Source organism: Monopterus albus, unplaced genomic scaffold (assembly GCF_001952655.1).
Source record: "Monopterus albus unplaced genomic scaffold, M_albus_1.0 scaffold316.1, whole genome shotgun sequence".
Taxonomy (NCBI): domain Eukaryota; kingdom Metazoa; phylum Chordata; class Actinopteri; order Synbranchiformes; family Synbranchidae; genus Monopterus; species Monopterus albus.
Genome location: NW_018128196.1, coordinates 208,789 through 225,254, shown reverse-complemented (window position 1 = coordinate 225,254; position 16,466 = coordinate 208,789). Strand labels below are relative to the sequence as shown.

At 47.8% G+C, this 16,466-nt stretch overlaps 1 protein-coding gene across 1 annotated transcript in view; it reads right to left on the bottom strand.

Moving 5' to 3' along the window:
* Positions 1-654: 654 nt before the first annotated feature.
* lamc1 (laminin, gamma 1) overlaps positions 655-16,466 on the bottom strand; it is a 47,968-nt gene continuing 32,156 nt past the window's right edge. Inside the window, exons 5-28 of the mRNA XM_020623922.1 lie at positions 16,085-16,270; positions 14,399-14,516; positions 13,034-13,132; positions 12,336-12,472; positions 12,103-12,225; positions 11,821-12,010; positions 11,209-11,321; positions 10,901-11,122; positions 10,068-10,256; positions 9,157-9,402; positions 8,103-8,256; positions 7,785-7,927; positions 7,443-7,621; positions 7,201-7,357; positions 6,742-6,947; positions 6,285-6,364; positions 4,930-5,067; positions 4,624-4,768; positions 4,393-4,542; positions 3,536-3,650; positions 3,036-3,235; positions 2,802-2,960; positions 2,612-2,711; positions 655-2,025 (exon numbers count right to left, since the gene is read on the bottom strand). Coding sequence (XP_020479578.1) covers positions 1,769-2,025; positions 2,612-2,711; positions 2,802-2,960; positions 3,036-3,235; positions 3,536-3,650; positions 4,393-4,542; positions 4,624-4,768; positions 4,930-5,067; positions 6,285-6,364; positions 6,742-6,947; positions 7,201-7,357; positions 7,443-7,621; positions 7,785-7,927; positions 8,103-8,256; positions 9,157-9,402; positions 10,068-10,256; positions 10,901-11,122; positions 11,209-11,321; positions 11,821-12,010; positions 12,103-12,225; positions 12,336-12,472; positions 13,034-13,132; positions 14,399-14,516; positions 16,085-16,270 — 3,806 coding nt within the window. The 3' untranslated portion in view covers positions 655-1,768. The remainder of the gene's footprint in view (positions 2,026-2,611; positions 2,712-2,801; positions 2,961-3,035; positions 3,236-3,535; positions 3,651-4,392; positions 4,543-4,623; positions 4,769-4,929; positions 5,068-6,284; positions 6,365-6,741; positions 6,948-7,200; positions 7,358-7,442; positions 7,622-7,784; positions 7,928-8,102; positions 8,257-9,156; positions 9,403-10,067; positions 10,257-10,900; positions 11,123-11,208; positions 11,322-11,820; positions 12,011-12,102; positions 12,226-12,335; positions 12,473-13,033; positions 13,133-14,398; positions 14,517-16,084; positions 16,271-16,466) is intronic.

Sequence of the window (16,466 nt, the reverse complement as noted above, 5' to 3'; positions counted from 1 at the left end):
TGGTGTTGGGCCTATTTATCGCATACCAGGGATCATGGATCAGTTTGCATATGTCAAAATACTTGAAGAGGTCATGTTGCCTTATGCTGAAGAGGACATGCCCTTGAAATGGTTGTTTCAACAAGACAATGACCCCAAACACACTAGTAAACGAGCAAAGTCTTGGTTCCAAACCAACAAAATTAATGTTATGGAGTGGCCAGCCCAATCCCCGGACCTTAATCCAATCGAGAACTTGTGGGGTGATATCAAAAATGCTGTTTCTGAAGCAAAACCAAGAAATGTAAATGAATTGTGGAATGTTGTTAAAGAATCATGGAGTGGAATAACAGCTGAAAGGTGCCACAAGTTGGTTGACTCCATGCCACACAGATGTGAAGCAGTTATAAAAAACTGTGGTCATACAACTAAATATTAGTTTAGTGATTCACAGGATTGCTAAATCCTAGAAACAAAAACATTTGTACAACATAGTTTTGTGTTTGTACAGTCAACGGCAGACACTGCTATTTTTTTGAACACACCCCTTTCAACTAATTGCCCAATTGCACAGCCTTAAGAGCGTGCATATCATGAATGCTGGGTCTTGTTTGCTTTCTGAGAATCTACTGCACCTACTGGTAACTTGTTTGCCATGTAGCAATAAAAAATATACTAAAAACCTGGATTATTCTGGTTAATCACATTGTACTGCTATTATTTTGAACAATACTGTATCTTCATAAGGTCAAGAAATTATCTTGCACATACACAATCAGTTGTATGTACAGCATCCATATCTTGTGCAGACAGGATGATGTCTTGCAACCCTAACCCACCTTCCACATCTTCTATTAACAAGGCTATAACTTCTCTACACAACATATGGATCCTGAGAGCACAAAATAGTATCTTCTGTACACAAATTATAATTTTGTGCACAAAAACAAAGATACAAAATAGACAAGACATAAGAACCTTGTTTTGTGGGATCCATCATAAATCATGATGGCATGATGCAGATCACCTGGGAACAAGTTATCTTATACATGCAAGATTTTAAAAATAAATTTTCCAGGACTTCAGGGGCGTTTTTAAACACCAGCGAAGTGGCTGTGGCTTTGCTCGACAACACAACCAGTTGGAGGTGAAATACTGTCGAAGAAAAGAGAAGTAAAATACTTTTCTTTTGCCATTTGTGTCAGGCTCGTAGCTTTGGGAGAAAAATGAGAGGATTCCTTCACTGTGTGGTTTCTGAAATCATGGTTGGTTTAAAAATAAAACACAGAAAAACACTGCAGGTGGTGGTGCACAGCTGCAAACTGTAACACACTGAAATAGCTGGTGTGTCCCCAGGCATGATGGGTAATGGCTGGTGAGACACAGAAAATAACATGAGAGGATGTTTCTGGTGGTGAGAGGAAACTCCCAGGCGGTTTCTCTGTCGGCGAAACCTGCTATGGAACAGACGGGTGCAGTCACGTCGGGTTTGTGGTTCTGGTTTTTCTTCGAAGTTCTTCCACATCTCCTCGTGGCTTCTCTACGCCGCTTAGTTCATTCTGCCGTAACCATGTTACTGCATCTCATAAAACCTAAAGATAAAACAAAACCAGCTGCTTCTCTTTCGTTAAAAACCGTGAACATGGCTGAAATATCGGCTTCTCTCGTAAAAGAAAAACAAAGACAAGACAAAGTTTAAAAAACGGTTTTGGTAGAGGTCGGCATGTCTGCCGGAGTGTTGGATGTGAAGGGGGGAGTGTTGGTGGAGGGACGGAGGAGGAGAGCGGGGTTACGGCCTCTCCAGAGATGGCGTGTTAAAGCAGCCGTCGGGTAACGTGTTCTTGATGTCGTTGAGGTTGGCGATGTCAGCACGGATCTCGTGGATCTGCCGGTCATAGTCGTTGATCATCTCCTCTTGGGTCCGTGCCACATCGTTCAGCTCCGCCAGCTTCCTGTCCAGGTCGCCTTCAGCCATCTTGTCCTTGGCCCTCTTCAACGACTCATCGATCTGATTTAGTTTGCTCAGGTCCACCTTATCGATATTTCCTGCAGAGGTGACAAAGGACAGAACAGACCAGGCCTGACATCACAATCAATCAGAACCAATCAGACAAAGCCACGAATGCGTCTTTGATTAACTATTTCCTGAGACAACATGTTCTGGTCACTGATGTAAATGTCAGCTGACCGCCTGGTTGCTGTCCGCAATGGCTACACCTGCAGCGGAATTTCCAAAAAACTTCAAGGCAAAATGGAACTCAGTGACTCATGACTTTTAACATCACTTCACTTTTTATATCTTACTTTTGTAGCTTCTACGCTGATGTTGTCTGCTGAAGCATGCAACGCCTGGAGGCAGCTGCTGTTGACCAGACAAGTTCTGGGGAACCCGAGTTCATAGGTAGAATCAAGTTGGTTTTGTGGAGACTGCTGCTGAATGTTATCTAAAACTATCTGAAGTGGACTGTTTATATGCGGAAAACTGCAGGGACAGGTAAAAGACATTCTTCCATTCTGACCAGTTTAGCAGAAGAAAGTAGTGGGTGTTGAAAACCAATGACATGATCCTGCACACACTCGTCTCACAGAGCTAAACGTGACTCAAATCGTGGGGATGCTGCTCAGTACATACCCAGCTGGTCTAGCAGGGCGGTGATGGTGTTCAGCACAGTCTTCACAGCACTCTTGGCCTTGCGGGCGTTGTCCTCCGCCTCCTTAGCGCTGTCTGATGCCTGCAGGACAGAACGCAGCCTTTAGAAACTGTTTTCAGACACTGGTCTGATGTTACGATGTCTGCTGTTCTCAACGGAGCCGGGCCGTACCATTGCAGCCATCATCATGTCCTGGTCGGCCTCGGCCTTCTTCTTGGCCAGCTCCTGTTCAGCCGCACCCAGCTGATCCATCATGTCGTTGACCTCGTTGTCCAGCTTGCTGGTGTCCTGGAAGGCCTTCTCTGCATCCTCCTTGGTCTTGGTGGAGCCCTGACAGGACACAGGAATTATTTACAGCGAGGAGGATGAAGGTGCAGACAGCAGCTCGTCAGGTTGCTGATGTACCTTCTGCACGTTGCTGGCGATCCTCTCGGCCTCCTCCGCTTTATTCTTGGCCATTTGGGCGTCTGCTGCAGCGCTGCCAAGCGCCGCCTCTGCCTGTCTGGTCTTCTCGTTGGCGGCTATGATGGTGGCGTTGATGGCGGGGATCTTCTTCATGGCCTCCTCAGCGGCGGTCTTGTTGTCATTGACCCTCCTGTCAAAGTCTGCAGGCGAATAACAGGTTATGAATGAAAAAGAAAAGTCCAGGAGTCTGCATCAGGAAATAAATCAGTTTCAGATTAACCCTTTATTTATGCCTGAACATATAAAAAACACATTCACCTAAATGTTTCTTAGAAACATTTCACCTTTGTTAACTCAAAAACCTGAACCTCTTAATAATCCTGAGATTTCATATATATTTCAAAGAATTCACAGCTTAATTTACACATCAATGTGAAGGACTTGTTTAATGTAAAAGAGACTGACAAGTAAACAGTCATACAGATAAACAGCCTGAGTACCTCTGAGGTCACTGAGGATGGTCTCGGCCTCCCTGAAGGTCGACTGACCCTTCTTCGCCGCCTCCTCGGCCAGAGCTTTGGCTGCGTCAGCTCGAGCCAACAGCTGATCTGCAGTCTGTCAAGCACAAACAGAAAAATGGCATCAGCAGCTCCAGGTGTAACTGCTGTCACCAAGGTGATACTCGATCATTTCCGTTTAAACCACAGAAATCGTCGCTGATGCATTCATCTCTTCCAGAATGGATTACTGTAAACCCATCATTGTCGGAATGAACCAGGCACCACATCTTCTCTGGTTCATAGGACAGAAATCAGCTGCATAACACACAGTCAACTAGAGTACGAGCTAAAATATAGTGCCCTTTTTGTCCTTTTTGAATTGAAAATCGCACTAAATTGAATCGTTAGCTTGCCAAAGATTCCCACCCCTATGTCAGACCTCTGCGGTTGTTTCTCAAGCCATTCACATTACGGCCCCTGCAGACGTATTGGAGCTCCCTGTCCACTCTTAGAACTCTAAGGCCTTCTGACAAGTCTGTAGAGATCCTCAGTCATCCAGGTCATGGTACATTCAAAAGTGCTGTAGCTGGCAACTGGACGTGTTTCAGGGTCTTAATATTTCACCTCTCATCAAACCAATGAGCCATTTCTGCTTTACTAGCCTGTATCCTAGACTTGCTAGAGAACTGGTCCCTGAGCGTTAAAGGAATGGTTCAGCAATACACAGAGGGATATAGGGTCTGTGGCTCTGCTACAGGGGAACCAGTCCACCTGCCAGCAGCTGGACAGCTCTCTGCTCAGTTGTAACCATGACCTGTTTTCTGAGGACAGGCTCAGAAGCTCCTCAGCGAACCCACCTGCTGCTCACTTTTGCCTTTCTCCAGCAGTTTGCGGACTTCCTGCTCTTTGGTCTTCAGGTCGTCTCGGAGGTCGTTGTACTCCTTCTCTGTTTTATCAATCAGATTGCCCAGGTCCAACGCCTCCTTCTTGATCTTATTGGCTTCATCCTAAAACAGAAGCAGCGGTCAACACTCCAGCCTGAGGAGGGAGGGGAAAGAAAGAGGATGTGCTCTGACTGCAACAGTCACCTCCAAGGCCTTGGTGTCCAACGGCGGGAGGCTGGTCAGGTTGGCGAAGAGCTTCAGAGCTTTGTTTCCGGCGTCTTCAGCCTCAGCCTGAACCTTGTTGGCTTGTTTCTCTAGACTCTTGGCCAGCTCCTTCGCTTCATTGTACCTGAGCAGGACAATCCGAGTAGACATCACACATACATGGACAGAAGGAGAAGGACAAGTTTATTCCCTGAGTGGCGTTAAAAGAAATACTGGACCTGGTCCGTGAAGTTTTTAAATGTGATGACAGAGGAACAAAACTAGGGAGGCTGCAGTGCGACGTACTTCCTGTTGAGCTCGTCGATCTCCTGGCTCGTCTTGCCCTCTCCATCCAGAGTCTTCAGCAGCAGGTTGTACGCTTTGGTTGATGTGTCATTGGCATCTTTGGCGATCCTCTCAATCTGGTCAGCATCCTTCTTGTGCCTGAGAATCACAGATAAAAGGAAAAATGAAAGTGGGTAAATTCAAAATGCATCAATTCCAGTGCCATTGAAAAAGTCAAGTTTCAGTATAGACACTGTGATGTCATCCCCAAAGGTCAGAGATTTAAACGTGGTTTTCTACAGAGTTTATTGAATTTGGTTTTCTCATGTTAAATGTTTAAACATGAGCAACCGCACAAGAACTCAGCCTGAATAAAATACAGTTGATTTAAATCAGGAAGTATCTGATCAGCGAGGTTGGTCCAGTCCAAGCGCCAAGGTCCGGGGCCTGACCACAAACCTGGTCTGCGACACTGGCAGCAGGTTTCAGCTCGAAATTATATCGAAGCTGTCCGGAGGAACACAGTTAAGACATAATACGTGTGAAAGATGATGACAAACCACTAGAATATGAATCTTATCACACTTTGTCATTCAGCTCTGTTTTCAGGTCGGCCAGGTAATAATCCCAGGATCATCACAACTAGTTACATTGTTAGACAAATGTTTGTTACAGGGCTTCATGAAAAACATTTAACATTTTTTTTAAATTGATATCCACTTGTTCTTCTATAAAATCTTTTGTTAATGCTGTTGAACAGAAGACACTTGGTCTGAAATAATCATTTCCATCAGGAACTCTGGTGTCAGGTTTTGACATGTGTCAGTCAGGACTGAAACAGGCCGATGAGCAGCCCCAACAAGCCTGTGTGTGTAGTCTGGAAAGAAAACCTTTTAAAATTCAGGGAAAACCACAACAAACAAAGACATGACTGAGGCTGAAAGTTCATCTACTGTAAAACTTTAACCTTGCTGACTTCAGGACAACAAACTCCATCTGCTGATGAAGGTCATGTAAAACAAACAGAAACAAACTAAATAGATCTCCTGGTGAGTTTGTGTGGATGATAAATGCTGAAGATGTGAATGGCCTCTCAGGGGAAGAGGTGTTCGTATCTCAGGCTGTAAAAACTGCTGCAGATGAAACATTAAAACCAAGCTTCAAAGTGAACTGAGGTGGTTTTCTTGCTTGAGCTGAGGATTTCCTGAACCTCAAATATTAGAGCCTTGGAATCTTTGGCTTCATGTGTTGTTTCTAATCCCACAGCAGTGGAAAAAGAGTTCAACACACATTGGTACGCGAGTTTTAAACTGCAGCACTGTGTAGCACCAACAGGAAGTGCTTTTGTTCGTGATGCATGCTAGTGCTGCACTTACTTCTCAGCCAGGATGCGAGCCTCCTCAGCCAGCAGCGTCATGTTGTTGGGCTCTCCAGTACCACTTGGGGGCTTGATGTCCTGCACAAGACACCAACATCAGCTCTGTTAATATACCATCCAGCCGTGGGACACCGCGGCCTTTCGGTCTGTACCGGACTTCATCTTCACACAACAAATCCCTAAGATCCTGTGTGTGTGTGAAGCATTGCAGGATCCTCCTATCACTGCAACGGCTGGTTGTCATGTGGTAGCAGGTAAAAACACAACAGAGGAGCTGCTCTTTACACAGAGAGGACACATGTCCAAGAGCTACCATGAGAGTCCAGTGAACAAAATGCAGCCGTGCTTTAGTCCAGTAAATACGTTGTTGTGGAGAAAAAGCCCAAACACTCGAAGAGATTCTGCATGTGACCAACAGACCAGAGCGGTGACTCTAACCACAAGGCCCCACTCACCACTTTGCCGATGGCATCTTTGGCCTTGTCCAGCTCCTGTCGGGCTCGCTCGATCAAGTTCTCGGCATCTTGGACCCGGTGGCGGGCGCGGTCGGCCTGGGCGCCGGTGTCGTCCACCATGGTGCGGATGTTCTGCAGGCGGTTCCACTGTGTGGTCAGACTGCTGTTGATGTTGTTGAGACGGTCCAGAAGGCCTCTGTCGATGTCTGCAGGGTCAAAAGGTCACATTAACCAGTGTCACAACAATGTTTGTCTTCCGATTACAAGCTCTTCAACAAACAGACCGGCCTCAGGCTTCATAAACACTACACATCTGGTCTGGAATCAACACCGGTGGAATGAAACCAAGAGAAATTACTCAAGAGCAAATTCAAGGCACTTGTACGTGACCTGAATATTTCCATTTTAGCATCTCGGTGGCGCATATTGCACTTTTTACTCTAACAGTGTGCTGGGTACCTTTGCTGGCCTTAGCCTCCTCCAGCAGCTCCATGATGACTCTCTCGGCCTCCTTCAGTCGATCCTCGAAGGCCTTATCACTGACGGTCTCCTGACCCGAGCCCAGGTTATCGACCAGAGTCTGCAGGTCATGGAGCTTCTGCCTCTGCTGGTTCACCTGCAGAAACGCACACACATCACGTGAGAACCAGCAGTGCACGTTACACCCTGTGTTCACCACAAATGTACTCAGCCATCCTCACCTTGTCCCTGACCAGGCTGTAGCAGGATGGACACTGCTGGCAGCCCGGTGCCGAGCGGTTGTAGAAGTAGTTCTCCTCACACATGTCGCAGCGAGCTCCGACGAAGCCAGGCCGACACTCGCAGCGACCGTCCTCCTTACACTGACCCGACTGCGAGCCCTCAGGGTCGCAGTCACAGGCTAGAGTCGCACAGACAAGAAAGTGGTGTGAAGAGACGGCACTGATCCTGGCTGACATCTGTACTAGTCACTCATCTATCCGCAGCTTCTCCAAAACAACCCCACACACACCACAGGAGTAAAAAAGACTCAGTGTGACTGTCAGCGGTGCGACGAGGCTTACGTTTGCAGCCGGATGAGCTGAAGCCGAAGAAGTTGACCTCGCAGCGTTCACAGTGCCGGCCGGTGATGCCGGGCTGACACTCGCACTGACCTGTAGTGATGTCACACTGACCGTTGGTGGAGCCAATGGGATTGCAGTTACATCTGTGGAAACGGGCGAGAGAGACATTTAAAATGCAACTCCGCAACTCAGACAAATCTGGACTGAGCGTGGACGTAAATGCTTGAACTTTGCAGCCTTAGTCTTGGCAGACTGGTCCCTGAGAAGCATAGTTAAACCTGCTGCAACTGTGAAAGATTAAAGCTGAAGCCATCTGACCGTTCGCAGCCGTCGCCACTCTGCAGGTTGAAGAAGCCGGGCTGGCAGGCGCTGCAATCTCGCTCCGAGACATTGGGGAGACACTGGCACTGACCAGTGACCTGGGAGCAGCTGGTCTGCCGGCCCACGGTACCGAACGGAGAGCAGGAGCAGGCTGAGGATGACAGACATGGGCCAGAGTCAGACACCTCTGGGGCTAACCTGATGCACGTTAGGCTGGAACAACATGCTGATGAAGTGGCGAGCAGGCCGGTAGAACCCCAGCCGTCCAACACCAAACAGCTGGAAGTCAATCACCTACAGTAACACTGCAGCAGCTGATCCCAGTCCGAGCTCGGACACACGACTACTAACACAGGCCTCTGCTCTTGGCGGACAGAGGCCTTCTTTGAACTGAAGCTGTTTGGTTCGTGTTGTTTGTTGGTTGGTTGTGACTCTCACCTGCTGTGCAGACCTATGACATCCTCATCTTGCACCTGAGCAATCAGCTGGCACACCTGGAGATATGAGCTGCAATTTCCACATCACTTCTGCTGCCACCACACCTCTGTTTTTTTTTTTTTTTTTTTTACTGTTGGGACTTTACTCTGATACACATTGAATAAAAGTGGATCTCACACTACACACCGTGTGATGACCGTGTTACCAATCTATCATTTGGTTAATTTAAAAAAAAAAAAAATCTGATTGATCAACAGGAAAAAAAAACTGTGTTCCTCAGACATTTTGACTGGATTCGTATTATTTTTTAATTAATCAATATTTCCTACATTATTTATATATTTCAACGTCCAGTGTCACCTGTATTTTCTATCTCCCTCAGCACAGACAACTGCGATGAGCTGAGTAATAACTGAGGAGCTACAGCAGCCAGGTAATGAGTGTAGAAATGAACCCGAGTCAAGTAAAAACTGATTCTTTAACAGCTGCATGTTCCTGTGTCATTGCTGATTGAAGCTGCTGACAGTTGGTGTTCAGTTCTCAGTATTCTCCAGCTTTAAATTCGGAGGTGTCAGCCTCGAATCCAGGCTCGTTACCAATACCCAGGACTTACGTTTGCACTTGTCAGCGGGGTTGGCGGCCAGGGCATTGCCGTAGAAACCCTCCTTGCAGCGGTCACAGAAGAAGCCGGCGGTGTTGTAGATGCACTTGAGGCACTCTCCAGTCTCGCGGTTGCAGTTGCCAACAGCATTGGGGTCGATGTTGTCACTGCACTTGCAGGCGCGGCAGGCTCGTACCGGACCGCTCTGACCCAGAGGGTCCCCAAAGAAGCCGTCGTCACAGAGCTCGCAGCGCTTACCTGCACACAGGAAGCACTGTTGTAAGGAGGGTGTACAGGTCAGCTGTTTCACACAGCTGGACTTGATCAGTCACTAAAAATAAAATCCCAGCTTTCAGGGGGAAACTCAGGTCACTGTGTTTGTGTTGCCATGTTTCTTCCATGTGTTTTGAGGTTGTGGTAAAATTCAAAAGATTTGGTTTGATAGAAAACAGTTTTGATCAGATAAACTGGAAGTGAAATTTATACTGGAAACATTCCCACATTTTATTGAGCTCCAACAGCGTGAGGAGCTAGAGGAGTAGTGCAGCGGTGTGGCTCACTGGGGGGGTTTAATAGCTGGTGGACAACAGAGGAGGTCTACGGCACAGAGCAACAAGCTGGACCAGGGTCTGGACTCACACACATTACGGTGGTGTACTGGTCTCTTGACGGGGTTTGTGGGGACTGACACAGACAGACAAAACCACCAGTTGCACCCTCTAACCTTTCTGTCAGACCTTTCCGTCCCTTTTGCCTTCCTTTTTAACAAGTTCTCTGTTACTGTTGTAATTATTTTCAGGGCAGTCTTTTATCCTGCTGGACCAAAAACCCACACTAAGCAACTGTAGAGAAGAGAAAAACCTGGATGTAGAAAAGTGTTCACGGTCACATGACGCTGGAGCTGTGTGACCAGGTGCGAGTACCTGTGGTTCCAGTGGGACAGTTGGTGCACACCACCTCTCTGGTCTTGGGGACGACAGCGCAGGTGGCTCCGGCCGGACATGGACACGGCTTACAGTCCCCTGAAGTCCCCTGTGTGGCGTCGCCATAGAAACCGTCTTCGCAGCGCTCACAGCTCAAACCAGCTGTGTTGTGCTGACAGTCGCAGGCTCCTGGGTGGACAGAGATGGCAAACAGGCAGTCAGCACCAGACAGACAGACAATAAAACTTGCTTTCACAGCAGCTTCACTGTGATTTCGCTTTGGTGAAAACGTCTGCTGTGATGTCAGATTCCTCTACCTTCCGTAGCTTCTGCTCTGCATTCATGTTTTTCAGCTTGTCCTGATGTTTTGTCTCGTAGTGCCGTCTTAGGTTATATTCCTTAATTACAGCCACATTAGCTCCACAAATAAGACACACGGGTTTACCAGCAATGTCAGTAAACATATACTCAGCCTCCCACCGGTTTGAAAGGCTCTGTTTTCAGAATCAACTTTTCTCTTGGCCAATGTTAGGGACTAGATTTGACTTGAAATTAGGGTTGTATACATCAACAGATGCTTGATTGATCTGACGTAATTGACGCAGCAACGATCGCAGGTAGCCTATAGTTCGGTAAGGCAGCTGTTGCACTGCATTAAGGGATTTGTAGTTTGTGTGTTATTGCCATTTAAAAAAAAAAAAAAAAAAAAAGATATAAAATGATCTCGCGGGCCAGATGTAATTGTACGCTGGGCAGGATGTGGCCCGCGGGCCTTGACTTTGACACATGTGCACTAAAACATATGTAAACCAGTAAAACCAGTCAGCGCTGACCTGTGACGGGGTTGCAGGCTTCGCTGTGTCCGTTACAGTTGCAGGGCTCACAGGCGCTGAAGGCCCCGAGTGCTGGTTGGGCGCGGCGGTATCCCAGAGTGCACTGCTCACAGTGCTGACCGTGGTAACCCTGAGGACAGGTGCACTGCTCCACCCAGCGGGCCGGCACACCCGGGCCCCGCCTCGCCGTCACCAAGGAGACGTCGTCAAGGTAACCAGCACCTGGAGAGATGGATTCATTAGCAACTAATGCTGACCCCAGCCACAAGTGTTGGTGTCTGCGTGTGTGTCTGTGTCACGCAGCGTACTCTTCTCGCTGTAGGTGCCGCGGATCTTGATGGACGTCAGGTTGTGGAGAAGTTTCTGGAAGTCGGAGTGGCTGATGGTCGGCCTCCAGGGGTAGTCGGTGCTGTCATGGAGCCTGAACCAGAACCAGAGCAAACACACAATCAGCAACAACACATATTAACAGATTATAATCTGAATTTAAAACCGGATTTGGACCCTCCTCACTGAGAAGATCTGTTTTATAAAGTCCAGTTGACCAGATTGAGCAGATTTAAATCCAGATGTGCAGACTATGATAAATAAAACCAGCTTAAATGAATCCATATTAACAGATCATTAGCAGATCATTACCATTAACTTGATGTCAAGAAACCCAATTTAAACCAGATTAACAGACTGGAATTCAGTCTTACATAGAAAAAGTCTCGTCTGTCAATTCAGATGTAAAATAAAACTCTATCGCATTGAAACCAGAATAACAATTATTAGTAGAGTCCAACTAAACCCAGATTCAACTGCTGAAACCAGATGTTCACAGGTCTCTGACATGTGAACACTTGGACAGGTGTGAGCGACGGATCAAAACCAAACCAGGTGAATCAAACCGAGTCTACCTGCCTCTGGCGTCTCACCTGAACACGTATGTCTGCTTCTCCTCGTTGGGGTAGGCATTGCCCTGGGCAATCAGGGGGACGGCCACCCTCAGATTGGCGCCCTCTAGAACGAGATCCTCTGCCGACAGGCGGGTGTCGCGCCGCTCCACGCGGAAGCTCAAACTCAGGTTCTGTCCATAACTCAGCAGCCGGTTGCCCAGAAACTTGGCTGTGACACAGAAACCGTATGAGACAGGAGAGTTGAAGTGGTGTGTGTGTGTGTGTGTGTGTGTGTGTGTGTGTGTGTGTGTGTGTGTATACCTGGGGCTATGAAGTACATGGGGAAGTAGTCGTCTGAGATGAGTGAGATTTCCTGTTTGCTGGGAGACCACTGGACCGGGACTCTGGATCCATCACGCTGCTGTGCGCTCCACTGCTCGTCATCTGACACACACAAAACACAGCTGTAAACAAACACACACTGCTGTGGTTCATTTTAACTGATCTCACCAGTGGGTTACTTCCCCCAGCATTTTGCCTGCAGGTTGTGTTACCTCTGTGGAAGGACGAGCTGATGGTGTGGACGCTGAAGCCTTCAGCACTGTCGCACACAGACGAGTGCTGGAAGCAGAAGCAGGGGGTGCAGCCCTGAGGGTTGTTGGGGTCCAAGTTGAAGAAACCCAGTTTACACCTGACAGACAAACAGAAGATGTTAGAACAAACACCTCCATCACTCTGAGCTCAGCTGTGCTGCTGATGTTTACGTCTCCAGATGAGACAGGAAATCTGCTGCATGTCCCACTTCACCACAGAGGTCAGGCTCATGCTGTGACTGTGCATCACTTTCTCAAACCATCTTCATGAACTTAAATGCTGCATCAGTTGTTTTTGCTATTATTTTCTGTCACTTGTGCTTCTTGCCCTCCATTGCTTACTGCTCCTTTTATTCTTCCACATCTTTACTTTGTCCATCTACATTTCCTTCCTTCCTTGACTTCCTGTGCGGCTGCCATGTTCCTAACTTGTCCCAACCTTCTGACCACAAAGGAAAAACATGCACGAGCAAAAAAACGTGCAATGGTACAGTACAGCTAATCAGCAGATCTCAGATATTTTAGACTAAAGTATTTCTAGTGAACACTGTGGTGTCAGTGGTCTGCCAGTTAAACCTGCAGGCGAGTCCAAACTTAGAGGACTCTGTTGTGTCTCTCAGTAACACCCAGGTGTAGTTCAGATGTGCAGTGTGTGTCACCTGTCGCAGCTGAAGCCCTCTACGTTGTCTTTACAGCGACACTGTCCTGTGTGGACGTCACACTCCTGAGTGCTGCCGGAGGGCGAGCATGAACACGGCCTGGCAGAAAGGAGGGGGTGGGGGGTTATATTTATATCACAAGTTTAATTAAATTGAGAGAGCAGGTGAGAGCGTGCTGGGCGGACAGAGAGAGAGAGACTACCAGCAGAGGGCGCTCAGTGAGCAGTCAGGGTTAAAAGGACAATTGGTTACATTCACTGTTTACACCAGTGCTACAGGCCAGGACCTGGACTCACTACATAAGATTTTGCCAAAATCATAAATATTATTAAATAAATGTACAGGCAGTTTTTGCTGACATTAACTGTGCAGCATTTTTCTTCTTCACATCTCCAGACATGAAGGACATTACGCTGCCGACAGCTCTGATCCCAGGCAGGATAAAGTTAAGTTTTCACTCTCTCTTCACTTGTGTGCTGGGAGGATAAACAGAGATCCTGCCTGAACCAAAACATTATTACAGAGCACACACATGATCCCCCAAACAGGGCCATAGGTGAACCTGTGTCCATCTTTACAGGAATGTTCTATTCTTGTCATACTGTCAACAAATCCCATGAAGCCACTCAAACCAGCAGTGAATGTGTCCTGCTACAGGCCCTCTGGTTTATCTGTGCCACAGAGCTCCACTGTCCACAAGCTAGAGCAACATTTGCATCAACTCTGAAGAGTAGTTCCTGCAGGGCGGAGGTCACAGAGCATGCTCAGAAACACGAGTCCATTTACACTGCTCCACTAGTTTGTTGTGCTGCATCTCGACGTTCTCAGACTGAAGTCTGGCACCGAGTCTGGTCAGTGAGATGGATTCAGAGAACAACGTACGGGACAGTCTGGGGCAGATGGTGCAGTCTGATGTGTCGCCAACACCAGGACATCTCAGCTCCCCTGAGGCCCAGGGCGTTGGACGGACAAGAAACAGACACATCACTGATAAACCAGAGTGCCTCCATATTTCAGAGTGAGGGAACCCAGTGCAGCGGTGTGGCTCACTGGTGTGTTTTAATGGTTTGCAGACAATGTTGGAGGTCGAGGCTCCAGATGGAGAAAAGATCGCACACAGTGACACACACACGCAGACGGCCAGTGCTGGGATTTGTTGACAGCAAGATAAACAGGAAACTACCAGCCTTACCTTCACACCAGATCCTAAACACAATGAACACAAATATTGACATGTGAAAAGAAGCAAGTGGTGAATTTCTGCCCAAACTGTGAAAACATGAGGGTCAGGGTGCGTCTGGAGTCATGAACCGCAGCCCCACTGGGCTCAGTGCTGAGCTGCAGGTGTGTGTGTTGGGTGTGTACCTGCAGCCGGCCTCGGTCAGACTGTGGTACCCCGGCTGGCAGCGGTCGCACTTCTCCCCAGTCACTCCTGGTTTACACGCACACACCCCTCTGTTGTTGCACTGAGGAGACTCCGAGCCTGAGAAGACACACCAACTGTCAGCACATTAACCTGCTACCGATCAGCTCCCATTAACAAACCATTACTGGCATAAGAGTGTCACTGGAGACCAAGTGTGGCAGCTGGTTCACGTTGACCTGCTGCGTTCGTTCGGACTCCACCAGAACCATGAGTCCTTTCCTGAGATTTCACACGTGTCAACAATTCGCGGACGCTTCCATTCTGCTGTGTGTTTTCAGCCACAAAGAGCTCTACTCGTCCATGTCAGTGTATTTGTGTCTCAGTTCTGGGTGCACTATGGGCACAGGAAGTGATTTTGTTATGTTGCCGCTGTTTGTTCCCTGCCTATGAAAACAGCTCAGGTTCAGCTGAGTTCAGTTGAGCTGATGGAAATGTGAGCAAAGACTCACACCCTGCCTATGAAAACAGCTCAGGTTCAGTCAGGTCCATCTATTTGTCAGAGCTGATGGAAACATGAGCAAAGACTTCTGTGTGTTCACGTGTCTGTGAGAAACATCCCGTTTCTATGAGTCAGCTCCTGAGAGACACTGACTTTTCAGGTGTTCTTGTAAGAAAACAAGAGGAGGAAACTCTGCTTGAACATTTCTTCCTTCTCTACTCTCAGACACGGTTTCCTTAAACAAACTCAACCTGCCCAGTTCAGACTTGTTTGAAAACCTTCAGTCCCCTCACATAGAAAACAGGCTACGGGAGGCTGGTCAGACACCACAGAGGCAGCGCGGTTCACCGTGCACACGCTGCTGCTGGAAATAGGTGTGGATGAAAAGCACAAATTGTTCGATACCAGGTGGACCAAAGTGACAAAGGATCCGCCTGGAACAAAAAGCTGCTTCACTGAACTAGTTTTATATTCAGAAGCCAGTGAGAGTTAGGGTTGTAGCGGTAGATGGTACACCATGGCAGGAAAACCGATGGTTATCATGGGCATTTACTCAGTGATACTGAAGAAAAACAAGCACAGTGTGTGTGCACCTGTGTTCCCTGACTGCCTGTCAGGCGCACATGCAGCGATGAACGGCAAAGAGGACGGGGCTGAAATCAACAAAATCCATCCAGCAAAACAGAAATTTAAAACAGCAGCGCAAATTAGCTTGAATATCTCAAAAACGAACACCTTTGAAGACACTGTCTCTCCGTACAGGTCAGAGTGTGTGACTTGTTTATAACTTTAATCCCAAACAATAAAAACTGGTTATAAAACGCACCACAGAAATAATTTTCCACATTGTCTGTTCGTTGGCTGATTTCTGACTTACAACAGGACTCACACTGATCCTGATCCAAGCCCAGAAACACACACACCAACTTTCCTGGCTCGTGTGTGTGTGTGTGTGTGTGTGTGTGTGTGAGTGAGTGAGCAACTTTCTTGGCTCGTGTGTGTGTGTGTGTGTGTGTGTGTGTGTGTGAGTGAGTGAGTGATGGTAGAGCAGGACCAGTCTGGCACCTACTTTGATAATCGTTTACATGATTGTGATGGCACCTCCCATTTACAAACCATTTAACTGAGTGAAACAGAAGCTGAAGCGCGTTTCCCCGCTCTGAGGTCAGTCTGAGCCGTCACTCACCGATGGTGTTGCAGCCGCAGGGCAGGCAGCGGCCGCTCTGCTCCCTGTAGTAGTAGTCGAGGCAGCGCTCACAGTTGGGGCCGTCGGTGTTGTCGGCACAGTTCCTGCAGTGACCCCCGTGACCCGTGGCCCGGTACAGCTCTGCATCGAAGTAACACTCTGAGCTTTTCCCATTACAGTTGCAGGCTGAGAGAGAGGCAAACGGGACTCATTAGAAAGCACCAGATAAACCTAATGTTAGTGCAGCCTGAGTGTGGGTTACTGCCAGCTGCTGCTCCAGACCTGCATGGCAGAAGAAGGTGTGTGTAGTACAGCAGTAGTAGTAACAGCTAACAGGGTTAAATCAGGTGAACCCTTGGCTCCACTTCAACATGTAAATGTG